The sequence below is a fragment of the Elephantulus edwardii genome, unplaced genomic scaffold (genome assembly GCF_000299155.1).
Source record: "Elephantulus edwardii isolate Elephantulus edwardi_28Jun2011 unplaced genomic scaffold, EleEdw1.0 scaffold00002, whole genome shotgun sequence".
In the NCBI taxonomy this organism is placed as follows: Eukaryota; Metazoa; Chordata; class Mammalia; order Macroscelidea; family Macroscelididae; genus Elephantulus; species Elephantulus edwardii.
In genome coordinates, this window is record NW_006399752.1 from 17,833,389 (window position 1) to 17,849,214 (window position 15,826).

The following is a 15,826-nucleotide window of genomic DNA, read 5'->3' on the forward strand; positions in this document are numbered from 1 at the left end:
TGACTGGGGTGAGATGATATCTCATAGTTGTTTTAATTTGCATCTCTCTTAGGGCTAGGGATTTTGAGCATTTCTTCATGTGCTTGTTAGCCATCTGAAAATTTCCTATCATGCTTAAATGTTTACTGAATCAAACAAGAGCTTGACTTCTATTTTTGAACTGAGATGTTCCAGGAAAGTTATCTAAAGAATGATGTCAGATGTTTGGATAGGGGCACAATTTCAATGTTTGATAGTGGTGCTATTTCCATAGATACACCTCTTTTGAGGTCTAACATTGGAATGTGCTTCGAGTCTGTGCTTTGTTGCCTCATTAATCCTTCATAAGAACTGAAGTCTAGTATTTATTCTATTTCTTTGCTCAACAATATGGTGCCTTGACAATTAATGCCAGAGATACCACATTAATATACACTTTCTTCATTGGTTCAAATGTTCTTCAAATTCAATGACTTTCTCTCTCTCATTGTCTAGATGATGCTGGATCAAAAATTCAGCTGATTCAGCAGGTAGACATGGCAGCACAGGTTGCCTCTGGAATGGCCTATCTGGAGTCGCAGAACTATATCCACAGAGACCTGGCTGCCAGAAATGTCCTAGTTGGCGAACATAATATTTACAAGGTGGCCGATTTTGGACTTGCAAGAGTTTTTAAGGTAGGCTAATTTTTTTTTTTTTTTGTAATGTATCAAAAGACCAGTGTGCCAGTAGGTTTATTGTCATTCCTCAAAATAATGTTTAAATTCTAGGGTCTGTAGTCCACTTTAGTAGCCCAAGACTCTATAATAACCTACCCAACCATCCTCTTCACCAATAAGATAGAAAGAGTGAAAACAGTAATCGATCAAATTGGAAAATATATAACTGTGTCTGTTTTCAGTATTTAATTAGTGACAGTAACTCTTAATAATCCCCCTCTATGACCTTTTCAAAAAGCAATCCTTTTTTATGCAATGAGTTCCTCCACTCACTTTTGTTTGTTTTATGTCAAAGTAATCTGTCTGCTGCTGAAATTCTTCCATAATTATTGACTTTTTAATCTCCCCACTCCATTTTATAATGTAATGTTCTTATAAAGTCAAAAGATAACTGTCATGCAAAATGTAATAATAGATTTTTTCCTCCCATGCTCATTCTAAATTGTGTCCTAAAAATAGAGACATGAAGAACAACAAATACATAATTATATTTTGATCATCATTAATTCGCTATGGTTTCATTATATAAATGAATTATAATCCCAGTGAGTTGATATATTTATTTAAATCAATTGGTTCCTGCTTTTAAATATTGGAAAGTTCTTATGTGGTAATTATCAAAATCAGTGGTTTTTCAATACTAGCAGTAAATGAGAAAATAGACGTTTCCCTTATTTGCTAATAACCAGATGTGAAATCAACATCATCATATATGCTGCCCTCTGTGTAGAAGTATCCTATATGATACAGTATCTGGGGCAATGGGGGTTGATGTGTCGGAATTAGTGAGACTGGCTCAGGACAGGAAAGGATTCAGAGCTGTGGTACACAGGGTCACTATATGTTGCAGGTGACTCAATGGGACATAACAGCAACAGTATACCATATTGGTTGGTTTTGTGTTTTGTTTTGTTTTTTTAAATTTATTTAAGCCTCTTGTTTAGAGTCAACAAGACTTTCAGGAGGGCCTTTGTATTTAAAGGTTGGTTGATACTATATTTAGGAGGAACATTCTTCTAAGTGGTGCAGAGCTTTTCTGTCAATATGCTGTACTAAAACAACCTAGGGTTGCTGTGATGCTGAACTTTGTGCCATTGGTGTGTCAAATGCCATAACCGTTGCCCATGATGAACAGTGTTTGGTGGAGCTCCCCGTTTAAGACAGGTTTAGAAGCAGGAGTGGCATCCACTTCCTAAACAACATGTCTCTGGAAACTCCAAGAACTTTGATAAAGACAATAGTTATAGAAAGGCTTCAGGCCTTTTGTTCATAGGGTCACTAAGAGTCATGCTTGACTCAATGGCAATCAACAGCATCACCACCAAAATATGTAACAAAGAGCTCTTTCCAGTGCTACTCTTGGCACTTAGTAAGCTGTGAATTATTTTATTAATGACTTCTCATACATTTTTTGGTCTCCTACGCCAGATTTGAATTTGTACTGTCATTATCAATTGAATAAAACTAATTTTTATTTACTTTTCTCTAAATTTTAGTGTGAAACAGGTTATAGATTAGTAAGGGTGAGGCGAAAATAAAAACCACTAACTTGGCTTGATCCCTTGATGCATTAACAGGTAGATAATGAAGACATCTATGAATCTAAACACGAAATAAAACTGCCGGTGAAGTGGACTGCACCTGAAGCCATTCGCTCTAATAAATTCAGCATTAAGTCTGATGTGTGGTCATTTGGAGTTCTTCTTTATGAAATCATTACTTATGGCAAAATGCCTTATAGTGGTGAGTGATTCATTCTGAAGTGATCCTTTCTGCTGCAGGTCACTTACTTAGGTGTAACTTTAACTGCTTTCCCCACACTTAAGAGGACAGAGTTATGAGGCTGACCACACTATGTGCCTGAGGGAGCTTAACAGATAAAATTTGATGATGGTCATTTGCATTAATGAGGTGGTTTATTGCATCATTGTCTTTGCTCTTGGATTTTAGTCTTATAGCCATTACTTGCTCTTGGAGTTAACTTAATCTCTGGAGTCTGGAAAAGCTATGGTAGACTTCATATTTTCAGTGAGGAATTCAATTATAAGTGACCACAGTACTTATACCAACAGTACACCATGAATTTAAGACACTGCTTTTAACTTGTTATTTTGCTGGTCTTAGTCTTTGTTTTGTTTTATTTTTTAGGTATGACAGGTGCGCAGGTAATCCAGATGTTGGGCCAAAACTATAGACTCCCTCAACCATCTAATTGTCCCCTACAGTTTTACAACATCATGCTGGAGTGCTGGAATGCAGAACCCAAGGAACGGCCAACATTTGAGACACTGCACTGGAAACTCGAAGACTACTTTGAAACAGACTCTTCATATTCAGATGCAAATAATTTCATCAGATGAATGTTGAAGACTAATAAGCAAGAATGGAGTAAAAACAAAAGTGAATAATCAACCCAGAAATACAACCTTCTCAAGTAACTGTGAAATCAGGTTATACTGACATTTCCAGGTGATAGGGTATCTTTGGCCATGCATTATAAGATATTCTATGAACATTCTATAGACTAGGCAATACTGCAGGATAAGCTCAGATGATATGACATTTTCTCACTGCCTGGCAAGTAAAACAGAATAAGCAAAGAGATTTTTTTTCCTTTTCTTTTCAGAAGACACATTTCTATTTATTGTTGGAAATACCGATCAAGAGAATCAACAGATGATAGTCGGTTTTTACTCAGTGACTGTTGTTGCATTATCCTGTTTACTGATTAGGGTGGTTATTCATTATTCCTCAGAGAGCTGAATCCCATCAGGCTGTTATTATGAAGGAATCTGATTGCTTTGCTGCACAGCAGGACCTGTGCTTTGAGGTTTTTTCCCTTTCTTTTTTATCCCTTTTAAAATCTCCTGTGACTACAATGATGGTAAAGCCATGCTAAATGGCTTGATTGTACTTGGAGTAATTGCACATATTTTCTCCTATGCATAAAAAACTGAAACAGCTGTTAAGAAAAAGAATTAAAATTGCTCTCATTTAGGAGAAGGAAATGATAGAATTTTTCTATACCTCAGTATGTGTCATTTGAGAATAATCTACATTAGTTTTAATCTCTTAATGTTAAGAATCAGATAGCAAAACTGATGAGTTATTATCTATGGAAATATATGAAAACTATCTAATAGTGCAGGAGACCTGAGAAATAGGTATCCAAAGAGTTTAGGGAAATGAGAGAAGAAAAGTTGGATTGCTATAACTCGGGATTTCTGAATAATTAAAAAAGAACAAGTGAGGAAGATTTCAGCGTATAAATCAGAATTTAAATTATCTTCAAAGTATGTATGTTAGTTATCTGTTGTTCGAACCATGTATCTTTGAGTTGGAGCACAATTCCTTATCACTGTAATAGTATTTGAGGGAGCTATGGTGGCCTAATGGTAAGGAACTGTGCTACCATCCCCAAGGCACATGGTTCAAATGCGTCAGCTGCTCCACAGAAGATGAACAATCTCCTCTCATAAGAGTAAATCGCTTCTGAAAACCTGCTGAAACGTCAGCTATAGGTTGATTTCAACTCTACAGTACACAACAACAATAGAGCAGCAGTTCTGGTGGTTTAGCCCCTCATCTGTGCTGCTGTTAACCAAAAGGCTACACGTGTTCAATGGTTCAATTCCACCAGTTGCTTGATGGGGAAAGATTGAACAGCCTTCGCTCATTAAGATTTACACCCTGAGAATCCCAGTGCAGGGTCATGATGAGTCAGAGCTCACTTTACAGCAGTAAGTTTGAGTTTGAATGGTTTGTGCTAACAGAAATTCATTTTCTCCTAGTTTACTAGGCTAGATGTTTGACGTCAGGTTGCTGATTCTCCTCTCAGTTCTGCAGGATAGTCTTTGTCTCTTCTTGATTCTTTGACAATTTTACACAGCTTGGCGTCAACCTTCCCTTCTCTCTGTATGTTTTCTTGTCCTAATTGTTGTTGAATGTACTCAAGGCCACTACAACCCATAAGAACCCTATGCACAGTAACTCTGAACCATGCTCTATCCTGAGCCAATCTCACTGTCTGCAGCACACCTAACCTCATTATTCCAGGTGCTGTGTCAAGTTATCTCATCCTGGATCTTCCTCTCCTGTGCTAGCCCTCTACTCTTTCAAGCATAAGGTCTTTCTCCAAGGACTGGGTTATAATTCCCTAATGATTCTACTACCAGAAGTCCCTAGCTTGCCCTAATTATCCCTTTATATATTTTGTAAGAGATTGAGTCAAGTCATAGCTTACACTAATCCTCTCATTAACCTAACAAAAGACAATTTATTCTCAAAGGAGATAATAACAACAAAGATAGAAGTCAAGTTATACAATACATCTTTTTGGGGAGATTAATAATAACAAATGAGGCTCTGTTTCAAATCTCAAAAATTCAAACCCATTGCCTTTGAGTTGAAAGACTCATTACTAAGCTTGCTGTGGGTTTCTGAAGCTATGTGCTGTCTGAGAGGGGATTTTCCAATTTTCTCCCACAAAACCACTGCAAGACTGAAACTACCAAAGAGGTTAGCAGGACAACTCGACCTTGACCTTCTAGGAGAAGTTCCTCTTAAATCTGTATCAACCATTGTAACAGCATTAACATCTTAAATAGAAAATGTGCGTCAAATTATGTGCTTCATCAGCTGAATACCAAGATTTTCAAAAGTAGTTTACAAAAATCTTACATGTATTCAAAGATCTTCTAATGTGAAGTAAAACTAGTGAAACACTATGAGAAAACAGGGTATTTTAGTATATTCTCTTATCTTTATTTAAAGTAAAACTAGGATATATCCACATCCAATTAGTTACAGAAACACTAATTCAGCACAGTTAAGAAAGAAATGAATTTGTAAACATTTATGACTGGAAGACTATGTAGGGAGGGCTCAAAAGTGTACATTTAATCCAACCATGCTGAAAAAGGTCTGAGTGCTTCCCAGCTTTCCCTTCTATCACCTTCAGCATTGCTTTCCCTCCTATGCGTACAAAATGTTTGCCAGCGGTTTTTGATGCCTCTGTGATGTAAATTAGCAGAAATATATGGGCAACTTTTCTCCTACATGGAACATGTTTGGTTTTTTTGTTTGTTTGTTTGGTGGAAGCATCAGTTATATATTCTGTGTGGACCAATAGGTGAGTGTTATGTGCTGAATTTTTTTAGAATATGGTCTAAGACTAAAACTGGGTGTGTGGCCACCTTCCCTGGTGTTAATCTGAGAAGGTTTTCTTTGCCTAAATAAAATTTGGCAATAGTTGCCAGATAGGTATCCATTAAGGAGAAAATTCTAGGAGATAAAAAAAAATTGCTATTATGTTCTTATCTATCTATGTGGCTGGCTATCATCTAGCTATACCTATGTGTTGTGTACGTGTGTGTTTAGCTGTGTGTATAGATATTAAAACTTATGAAAACTTTAACATTGGCCATAAAGCACTAAGGGTTGTAAAGTTGCTTAATTTCTTTATGAATAGAAAATATTTGTCAGGTTAGGACAGCACTAATCATCTTATTAGTTACATGTGTAGGATGTCTTCAGTGTTTTTTATTTCAAAATCATTCTTGGAAAAGGATACCTTGTTTGGAAAAGTAGGTCAATGAAGGAAAGGAACACCCTCAATGAGATGGGCTGACACAGTGACTGCAGCATTGTGCTGAGGTTGGTAAAGATTGTGACGAGGACCTAGCAGTGGTCACAGTCTCACTCTTGTACACAGGCCAATTTATTGGCACCTAACAACGGGTTTAAGGCAATTTTGGAAGAAATGATAAATAACCAGTTAATAAAAATTACTTTAATATTTTAATCAAACTTGTTGCTTTTCTTTCAGTTCTAATCAGGCATTTATGGAACTTAATTGAAGGATTCACATTTTATTGTGAAAATCAAGCTGCTGTATTTTCTTTTAGTAGTGACTCATAATACATTTTTCAGTGAGAGCTGATTTTAAAATGCATAAGGTATGTGATCCTTTCCCCTGTTAGTACCAACTGAAACCTGTTTAACTTACTGTGTTTGATTCTTGGGGACGTTTACGTTCAAGGTTCTGTCAAAGCAATCTATTATTCTTGTTTTTACCTGATGGATCATGGGGGAAAATAATGGATTCAGTTATGAGAAGCTATAATATATTTTTTTAGACTGACATAAATTTCTCTCCCTGTATAGAATAAAAGAATCAGGAAAAGATAAGTTGAATTTTCCTACAATGAGCCAGTTCTTGTTAAATTTATCTGCCATAAATTGTAGCAAACCACTTTTTATGTAATGTTTTACTTATGTAATTCAGTTATGTGAAAGTAGTATTGAGGGATGAGAATATATCATTTCGTGTGAAGTTTCAAATCTTTTTCCATTTAAACCTAAGAAAAAAATTTGGGGGGGGGGTGCATAGAAGAAAAATTCCATTAAATTTCCTTTTTAAAAGGTTAGAAAGTTTGAAGTTTTAATTGCCTGGGGCCAAAGAGTCACAGGGCAGATTCATAATTGTCATGAAATCTGAACTGTTTGTTGTCTTCAGGAACAAAGATAAAGTAAAAATATCTGCAAACTGAGCTTCAGATAATGGCATCCTTCTGAGATGCAAAACAGCAAGAAAGATACATGAACCATAAGGGGAAACAACAAGCTGGGCTCACTCACAATTTTTGCTCACAACATGTACCTGTTTTGTGACCATATGGATTTCTTGAACCATGCCTGGCTCAAATTCAAGTTTGTTGGCCCAAAGGGAACCATTTTCCTTTGAAAATGTACAATATTGTCACCAGCTATAGAATCCTGGAGGAAGCAGGGTCATCTGGTGCTCAGGGCTTGCCAAGCATATGCCATACCTGGAATGATGTGTTTCTTGGTTCAGTAGAGCCAATGATTTCTGTACCAAATAGCCTTGGTAGTATGACCGTGGTGACTTTCCCAGGCTCTTTACAAAGATAAATTATTTTAAAGACAAACCAGAATGTATTTCCTGGCCTGATTATGGACAAGATTTGATCCATGGTCTTCAATGTGATTCAAAAGTCATTGCCGTATGATGGGAAACAAGGGGAGACTTTGATATATAGTACTGAGGTTTTAAACTCATCGCTCCTTTGACATTTTTAATTTTACTGCCTTTCCCTGCCTCATTCAACCCTCAGATATTTTTTAATACTACGAAAGTAATATCTGCTGGCCTTAGAGCTTACTACATTTAGAAACAAGATAGAGAAGAAAAATAATATGCAGACTTGTTTCTCAGAGCTTTCCCCCTTTTTAAATTTTTTATTTTTTACTAATTTATTTACAAAATTCAAATACATTATTTTCAAGAACAATTTCCTTCAATTTTACTCAACCTCCCACCCATCAAATTGAACAACCCCGTGATTAATCCCCTCTCCTCCTGCACATCCTCATCCCTCTGCTTCCCCACTCTCCCACCCTTCTTTGATCTTTATACTCATTCCACAATAATTGTTTCATATTATATTTATCCTTGTGGGACTGAGTTAGCTCACTCAGCATAATGCTTTCCAGTCCCTTCCAAGTTAAGCAATAATTTACAAAATCATTGTTCCTCTGTGCTTTTAAGAAGTTTGCCTTCAACCTAAATTTAGCTGGTGCTATCGACATAGGGGCTAAAAAACTGAAATTAAAAGAAGAGTTAATTTAGGTAATGCATCAGAAGTGAGACAGATTTTGATATAAACATCTTTTTCATCCTTTTGAAAAAGAATCACCTCTTCCAGAAAAGGATAACTAATCTCAAGAATTCCTTAAGTATCAGTTTTGTGCTTTGACTGACATAAAGGGGCTTCAAGACTTTTAATCTCTTGAAATCTTAGAATAGCTCATTTGATTATACCATTCATGAAAGATGTAGGGGCTTAGTGTTAAACAAATTTGTTTTAATATGTACTGTACCCAAATAAAAATGTATCCTCGCTTCTCTGAATTTTTTTTTTTTAAAATTGGCATTAAATACAATTTACAAAGCAGGAAATAAAATTGTTTAAGGGCATTACTATATTTTAATGACACCAGTGAGATTTTTGTCTTTTAAAAACATGTATATTTCTATATTATATCCTTTAATGATATTTATACTATGTAATTGCCTGTATGTACATGATCAATTTATATGTGTAGCAAACGAGATAAAAGGATATGTTTTGCCTGCATTACTTGCTATAAAGTTATATTTATTTTGGTTCAAACACAACTATTGTAATTTTAAAAACTTTTTATCTCTGAAATCTTTGAAATTTTAAGGTAAAAACTTCTTATGAAATATTTTTTATCCTGAATTTTCTATCTTTATTCTCAATGAATTTATCTACTATGCTGATTATGTATAAAATTATTATTTTTAACTGGGCATTTAAAAGTTGACTGTTTCAGAAGTCAAGGTTGTTGGGAGTTCAATACATGAATTTAATGAATGTATCTTACAACAAACAAAATGTTTCTTCAGTTGACTGCATTTATTAAAAGTATACATTTGAATGATGGGAGAAATAATTTTGTGGATCAAGAGAATGTGATTTTGCTTTAACCACAGCCTTTTTGCAGGCCTGCTTCTTCCTGTCATCTTTGTTAGAGACTTAGACCGATAGAGGAACATTTTTCTGTTACACTCTCAGTAGCTTCTATGGTGAGGATCAGTGCTGTGGTGGCCCACGATTAATTCGAATCAACTTGACTACTATTAACAGCATGATCATTAAAGTGTGAATAGTGATTAAGATGAAGTTAAAGATGATTTTCAAGAAATAATTTAGGAGGACGTACCAAATATGTGATGACAGTAGATAAAGAGTTGGACATATATGAAACATGTGGCAGTAGGACCTGAAGTGCATAATAGTTGTTTTGATGTGTGGGTGAGGATTCATTAGGTACCAAGGATGACCTCTAGGTATTCTCTGACAGCAGTTTAAATATATAACATCAGAAAAGGAGATTTGAGTGATGGCAAATAACAGGGTCTGACTTAGGAGCTGGTTATCTCATCAGTCTAAGGCGCCATAAAACATCTAACGTAAGTTGCCAACTAAAAAACTTCCAACTTGGATTACAAGTGACTCAAAGACATTGTGTTTTTGAAACTGTAAATGGCATGAAAGAAGACTTCCCATATTTCTCCTGACGACAAACTGAGAGATGTGGCCTTTGGGTTAGCAGCACAACTCTTGCACACCTATGGCTCCAAAGCTCCCTAAGATGTTAATTAAATAGTTGAATATTTTTACCTGTAACTCAGTGGTTAGGATTGAAACCAACTAATATTTGAGAGTCATAGGCATATCAGAAAGGTGTAAATAAACATGAAAGGATGAGATCACTGTAGGACAGTGTGTAAAGTGAAAAGGGAGAAGGTCCAGCAATAGACCTCAAAGAGAGATTTGAAAATTTAGGTGAGGGAAAAGTAGGGTTAGTCATAGATAGCATATCAGGAAAGTGGTATCACAGAAAACAAGACTTAAGAGGTGACAAATAATAATGGTATCACTGAGTGTATCAAGAGTGTGGGAAGCGAAAGCTTTTCATTAGATTTTATTAAAATAAAAACTAAACATTTTCATGGAAGTTTTGGAATCAGAAGTCAAATTGTAGAGGGTTGGGCAAAAGTAGGAGTCAGTTTTGCTTGCCTCGTTCATGAGCATCATGTCAACACACTCAGATTCTACTGGCAAAATGTGGGTTGCTAATAGGTGCGCCTGATTCAGGCCATGGTCTTTTCCATTACTTGCTATGCATCAGAGCTGGACAATGAATAATGAGACAGAGGAAGAATAGATGCTGTTGAGTTGTGGTGTGAGAGAAGAAAATGGAATATCCCATGGACTGCCAAAATTAAGAACATGTATGTCTTGGAAAAGGTGCAGTCATATTGTTCCTTAGAGGCAAGGATGGCAGAGTTTTATCTCTCATACTTCAGGCATCTTGTTAAAAGAGGCTATTCTTTGCAAAGTAATATGCTTGGAAGGGAGGAAGGTCATTGAAAGACAGGAAGACTCCCAATGTGAAGGACTGCCACTATGACTGTAACGATGGACTCAAGTGTATCAGAAATGGTGACTATGGCAAAGGATATGGACTGATTCAGATCTCTCATTCATATGAGTCATATGTGACTCAATGGCACCTAACAACAACAATGGTTACATAGTTGTGTTAAGAAGTCTTCCTTGTATAAACATGGATAATTTTCTATCACTCACAACATTGCACTTCATGATAGATTATTGCAGACCAAACCAAGGGCAAAGTATTTTTATAATTATTAATAATGAGACAGACAACCAGGAATGAGATAAAACAGAAAGTGTAAAAGACAGGGGCCCAGCAGTTCAGAAGACTGAAGGATTCTAGCTTCCTAGTATCTTTATTGAAAAGTATCAGGAAATAAATCACAAAGAAAATTCAATGCAAATGAAGCCAAACTCATTCTATTGCAAACCTTCAGCTTGAGGGAGGGGGTCAGCAAATACAATGCAAGAATCTGGTAAACCCTTAAGGATTGCCTTGGTGCCCCAGGGCGAATTTCAGCTTGAACAGAGCCTCCCCCACATCTTGAAATGGCATTTGGTTTATTACAAATATTTAGTATTGGCTTCCTATAATAGATCTTGAAACTTTTTAACTATGAATACAACATAATTCTTTCTCGGTTTTTCATTCTTGACATGAGATCATATGATTGTCTGACTCAAAGTGGTCTGTGCCAATCCATGTCAGTTTATTAATGCCTAGAATGTTGATCTTCAGATATTCCATTTCATTTTTAATAGCTTTCAACTTTCCTACATTCATAGTGAAGGAAAAATATAGCAGTTGCCCCACAACCCCCAAGCTTGATCACTTCCTGAGAAACTTGATAACACCTAAGCTGGTCTTATCAAAGACCAGACCAGACAATGGATCCTGATAAGAGTCTGAGCATGATTGAAAATAGCTAAAACCTAACTTAATTAACACACCAGATTTTGAGAAGTACCATCTTAGTCCTCCCCAGGACCCCTATAAAAAAGAAACCCCCAAATTGTCCAGGCACCATTTTGATCCTCTCTGCGTGCTGTGTGGCTGGGTCACTTGGCATCTCTCTAAGACCATGCAATAATGTCCTGTTCATTTTTTGGGACCAATTCCTTAATTTCTCTCCCTCGCGCCCTCACTCTTTTTTTATATCTAACATACACTGGACCAATTGGTAGTAGCATCAGGATAAATGGCGACGAGATTGAGATTGTTCACAGCTTTAGTTTGCTCGGCTCCATGGTCAACACTCTTGGCACCAGCAGCCAGGAAATAAAAAAAATGTATTGCGATGGGAAAGTCTGTGGTTAGGGACCTCTCTAAAGTACTCAAGAGCAATGGTGTCTCTCTGGAGAATAAGGTGTGCCTGATACAGGCCATGGTCTTTGCAATCACCTGTTATGCATCAGAGAGTTGGACAATGACTAGGGAGGATAGAAGGAGAATTGATGCCTTTGAGCTGTGGTGCTGGAGAAGAGAATTGAATGTACCATGGACTGCCAAGAAAACAAACAGAATCATCCTGGAGAGGGTTAAAGCAGGCTACTCCTTGGAGGCAAGGATTCTGGGGTTTCGTGTGACATACTTTGGACATGTTGTAAGGAGAGACAGGCCCTTGGAGAGGGACATCATGCTTGGTAGGGTGGAGGGACAGCACAGGAGGGGAAGACCCTCTATGAGGTGGATCGATTCTGACTGGGGTAATCGGGATGTGTGTGTCGGAGGCAATGCGATTGGCACAGGATAGAGCAGGGTTTAGGGCTGTTGAACATAGGGTCGCTATGAGTTGCAAATGACTCGATGGCACATAACAGCAACAACATATACTTTGTACATCCCAAGTTCCAATCATTAATGGGGTTTTTGGCAGCTGTTTCTCTTCTGTTTTTTAGTAATTTTCTATCTGGGATCTACTTCTAATACTATAGTACCTATGTTTCTCTATTGCTCATAGGGGCTTTAAAGATTTGTTATTTTTTTTTAAAAGTACCAGAATAATATCTTCTGTGTTTTATTGACTAGGCAAAGCTGTTTGACTGTGTGTATTATAACAAGCTATTACTAACATTTAGAAGAATAGGAATCTCAGAACCCTTGTGTTCATTCAAAATCAATACCTTTAACCAAGAAGCTGTTCATACAACAATGAATGGAGCAAGAGAATACTGCATGGTTTAAAATCAGGAAAGACATATGTCAGAGACAGCCTTTCTTCATATCTATTCAACCTGTAAGCTGAATAAATCACTTGTGAAGCTGGGATCTATGAAGAGGAATGTGGCATCAGTATTGGAGGAAAATTCACCAACCTACATTATAACTATGTCACAATCTTATTTGATCAAAGTGAGGAGGACTTGAAACTCTTGCTGCAGAAAATCAAGAAATAGAGTCTTTTTTGTTGTTGTTGTTGTTGTATGCCATCGAGTCAGATACGACTGGCACAGCAGGAGAACTGCCCATCCTTCTCTAGCTGAGCATCTGGTGGATTCGGACTGCACACCTTCGGGATTGCAGTGTAACTTCTTGCCACTAGACCACCAGAGCTCCCTGAACTATAGTCTTCAATGTGGATTACAGCTCAATATCAATGAAACAAAGGTCTTCACCACAAATAGGAAACCTCATGATTGCTGGAGAAAGGATTGGATTTTCAATTATTTCCTTTTACTTAGATCAACAGTCAACACCCTTGTTAACAGCAGTCAGGAGATCAGGATACATACTGTATCAGGCAAGTTAGCTAGTAGGAACCTCTCCAAAATACTCAAAAGGAATGATATCAGTTTGAAGAATAAGGTGCACCTAATTCAGGCCATGGTCTTTTCAGTCTCTTGCTATAAATCTTAGAACTGGGCAATGAATAAGGATGGTAGAAGAACTGATTCCTTTAAAGTTGTTGTGATATGCCTTCCACCTTGTTTTTCAGCAGTGCTTTGCTTATTCAGGATATTTTTACAGTTTAGACAAAATTGGAAATTGCCATTTATATCTTGTTGAAGAATGGAATTGTTATCCATATTTGTATTGCATTGAACTTGTGGATTTCTTTTAGTAGAATTGTCATATTCATGATACTGAGTCTTCGTATCCATGAACATGACAGGGAACTGCCATAAATTCAAGCAGAATCTAAAAGAGGCCATGGAACCAGGGATATCATTGCTGATGTCAGATGGATTCTGGCTGAAAAGAAAGAACACCAGAAGAATGTCTATCTGTGCTTTATTGACTATGCAGAAGCATTTGGTTCTGCGTATCATAACAAGTTATAGCTAACATTGAGAAGAATGGGAATCCCAGAACATTTAATTGCGCTTATGTGAAACCTAGACTTAGACCAAGAGGCTGTTGTGCCAGCAGAGCAAGGGAACACTACATGGTTAAAAATTAAGAAATTGACTCAAGATTGTATAATTTTCTCATTAACTCTTCAATATTTATGTTTAGCAAATTATTTAAGAAGCTGGAATCTATGAAGAAGAATGTGTCATCAAGATCAGAGGAAGATTCAATAACCTGCATTATGCAGATGACATAACCTTGCTTCCTGAATGTGAGGAGGACTTGAAGCACTTGCTGCAGAATATCAAAGAATATAGCCTTCGATATGGACTGTTTATCAATATCAAGAAAACAAAAATTCTTACTGCTGGGACAATAGGCAACATCATGATAGATGGTGAAAAGATTAAAGTTGTCAGCTATTTCCTCTTACCTGGATCCACAATGAACATACTTGGTATTAGCAGTTAGGAAATCAGAAGACATATTGCACCGAGTCTTCAGTCAGTGACCTTTCCAAATTATTGAGGAGCAATGATGTCAATGCGATGACTAAGGCTTTCTTTCTGATCATTTGCTATGCATCAGAGAGCTGGACAATGAATAAAGATGACAGAAGAATTGATGCCTTCAGCTTGTGGTGTTCAAGAAGAGCACTAAACAGCACATGGACTGCCGAAAGAGCAAAGAAATGTGTCCGGCAGTGCGTGTAGAGAGAGTGCTCCTTGGAGGTGAAGATGTGGAAGCGTCATCTCACATACTTCAGGCATGCTGCTAGGAGAAGCTATTCCTAAAGAAGGACATCATGCTTGGAAAGGTGCAGGGTCAGTGAAAGAGGAAGACCCTCAACCAAGTATATTGACACAGTGACTCCTGTGATGGGTTCTAGTGTGTCAGCAAGTGTGAGGACGGCACAAGATAGGACAAGGTTCAGATCTCTCTGGGTCATAGTTGATGGCACCCAACAACAACTTAACACCTATAGTCTTGAAATAGTCTTCCATTTTCTGGGTCCATTTTTGTTTCTTGCAATAATGATATGTAACTTTTTTGGTTAAGTCTTTCGTGTCTATATATGTGCTCGCTCCTAAGTATTTCATCCTGTGATTAGTTATTGTGATTGGTATTATTTATCTTATTTCTTTTTCCATATTCTCTTTGTTACTATAGAGATTTTTTGTGTGCTGATCTTGTATCTTGCTACTTTGCTGAATTGCTTGGCTATGTCCAACCATTTTTTTTCCCTTTTTTTTTGCTGAATCTTGAGAATTTTCTAAGTATATTATTGTATCATCTGCATATAGAGATAGTTTTATCTCCTTTTTTCCAATTAGGATGTCCATAATTTCCTTCTCTTGCCTTATTGTCTTTGTAGACTTCCCATTCAATCTTTGCATTGTTCCTGTTCTCAAGGAGAATGCCTTTAAACCCACAGCCATAGTAATCAAGAGAGCACAGTCTTGGTTCAGTGACAGATAGATAGATCAATGAAATAGAACCAGAACCTAGAAATAAACTGATCTGCCTGTGGTCAACTGAGCTTTGACAAGGACATGAAATCAGGTAAGTGGGCAAACAGCCTCTTCAGCAAATAATGCTGGCAAAATTGGGAAACCATCTGCATAAAACGGAAGCAAAGCTCATACCTCACAACTTCCACAAAAAAACAACTCAAGGTGGATCAGGAACCTACAAGTAAAATTAAAGACTATAAAAGTCATCAGAGAAAAACTAGGAACAAATTTAGAAGCCCTAATCCACAGCATGAACAGACAGACTTCACAGCATAACACAAAACCCTACAAATAGGGGAGGATAAAATAGAA

General features: G+C 36.9%; 1 protein-coding gene across 1 annotated transcript in view; it reads left to right on the plus strand.

Moving 5' to 3' along the window:
• Positions 1-3,600, plus strand: part of FRK (fyn-related kinase) — a 181,149-nt gene extending 177,549 nt beyond the window's left edge. The window contains exons 6-8 of the mRNA XM_006879023.1: positions 475-656; positions 2,276-2,441; positions 2,847-3,600. Of these exons, the coding sequence (XP_006879085.1) occupies positions 475-656; positions 2,276-2,441; positions 2,847-3,058 (560 nt within the window). The 3' untranslated portion in view covers positions 3,059-3,600. The remainder of the gene's footprint in view (positions 1-474; positions 657-2,275; positions 2,442-2,846) is intronic.
• The last annotated feature ends 12,226 nt before the right edge of the window (positions 3,601-15,826 follow it).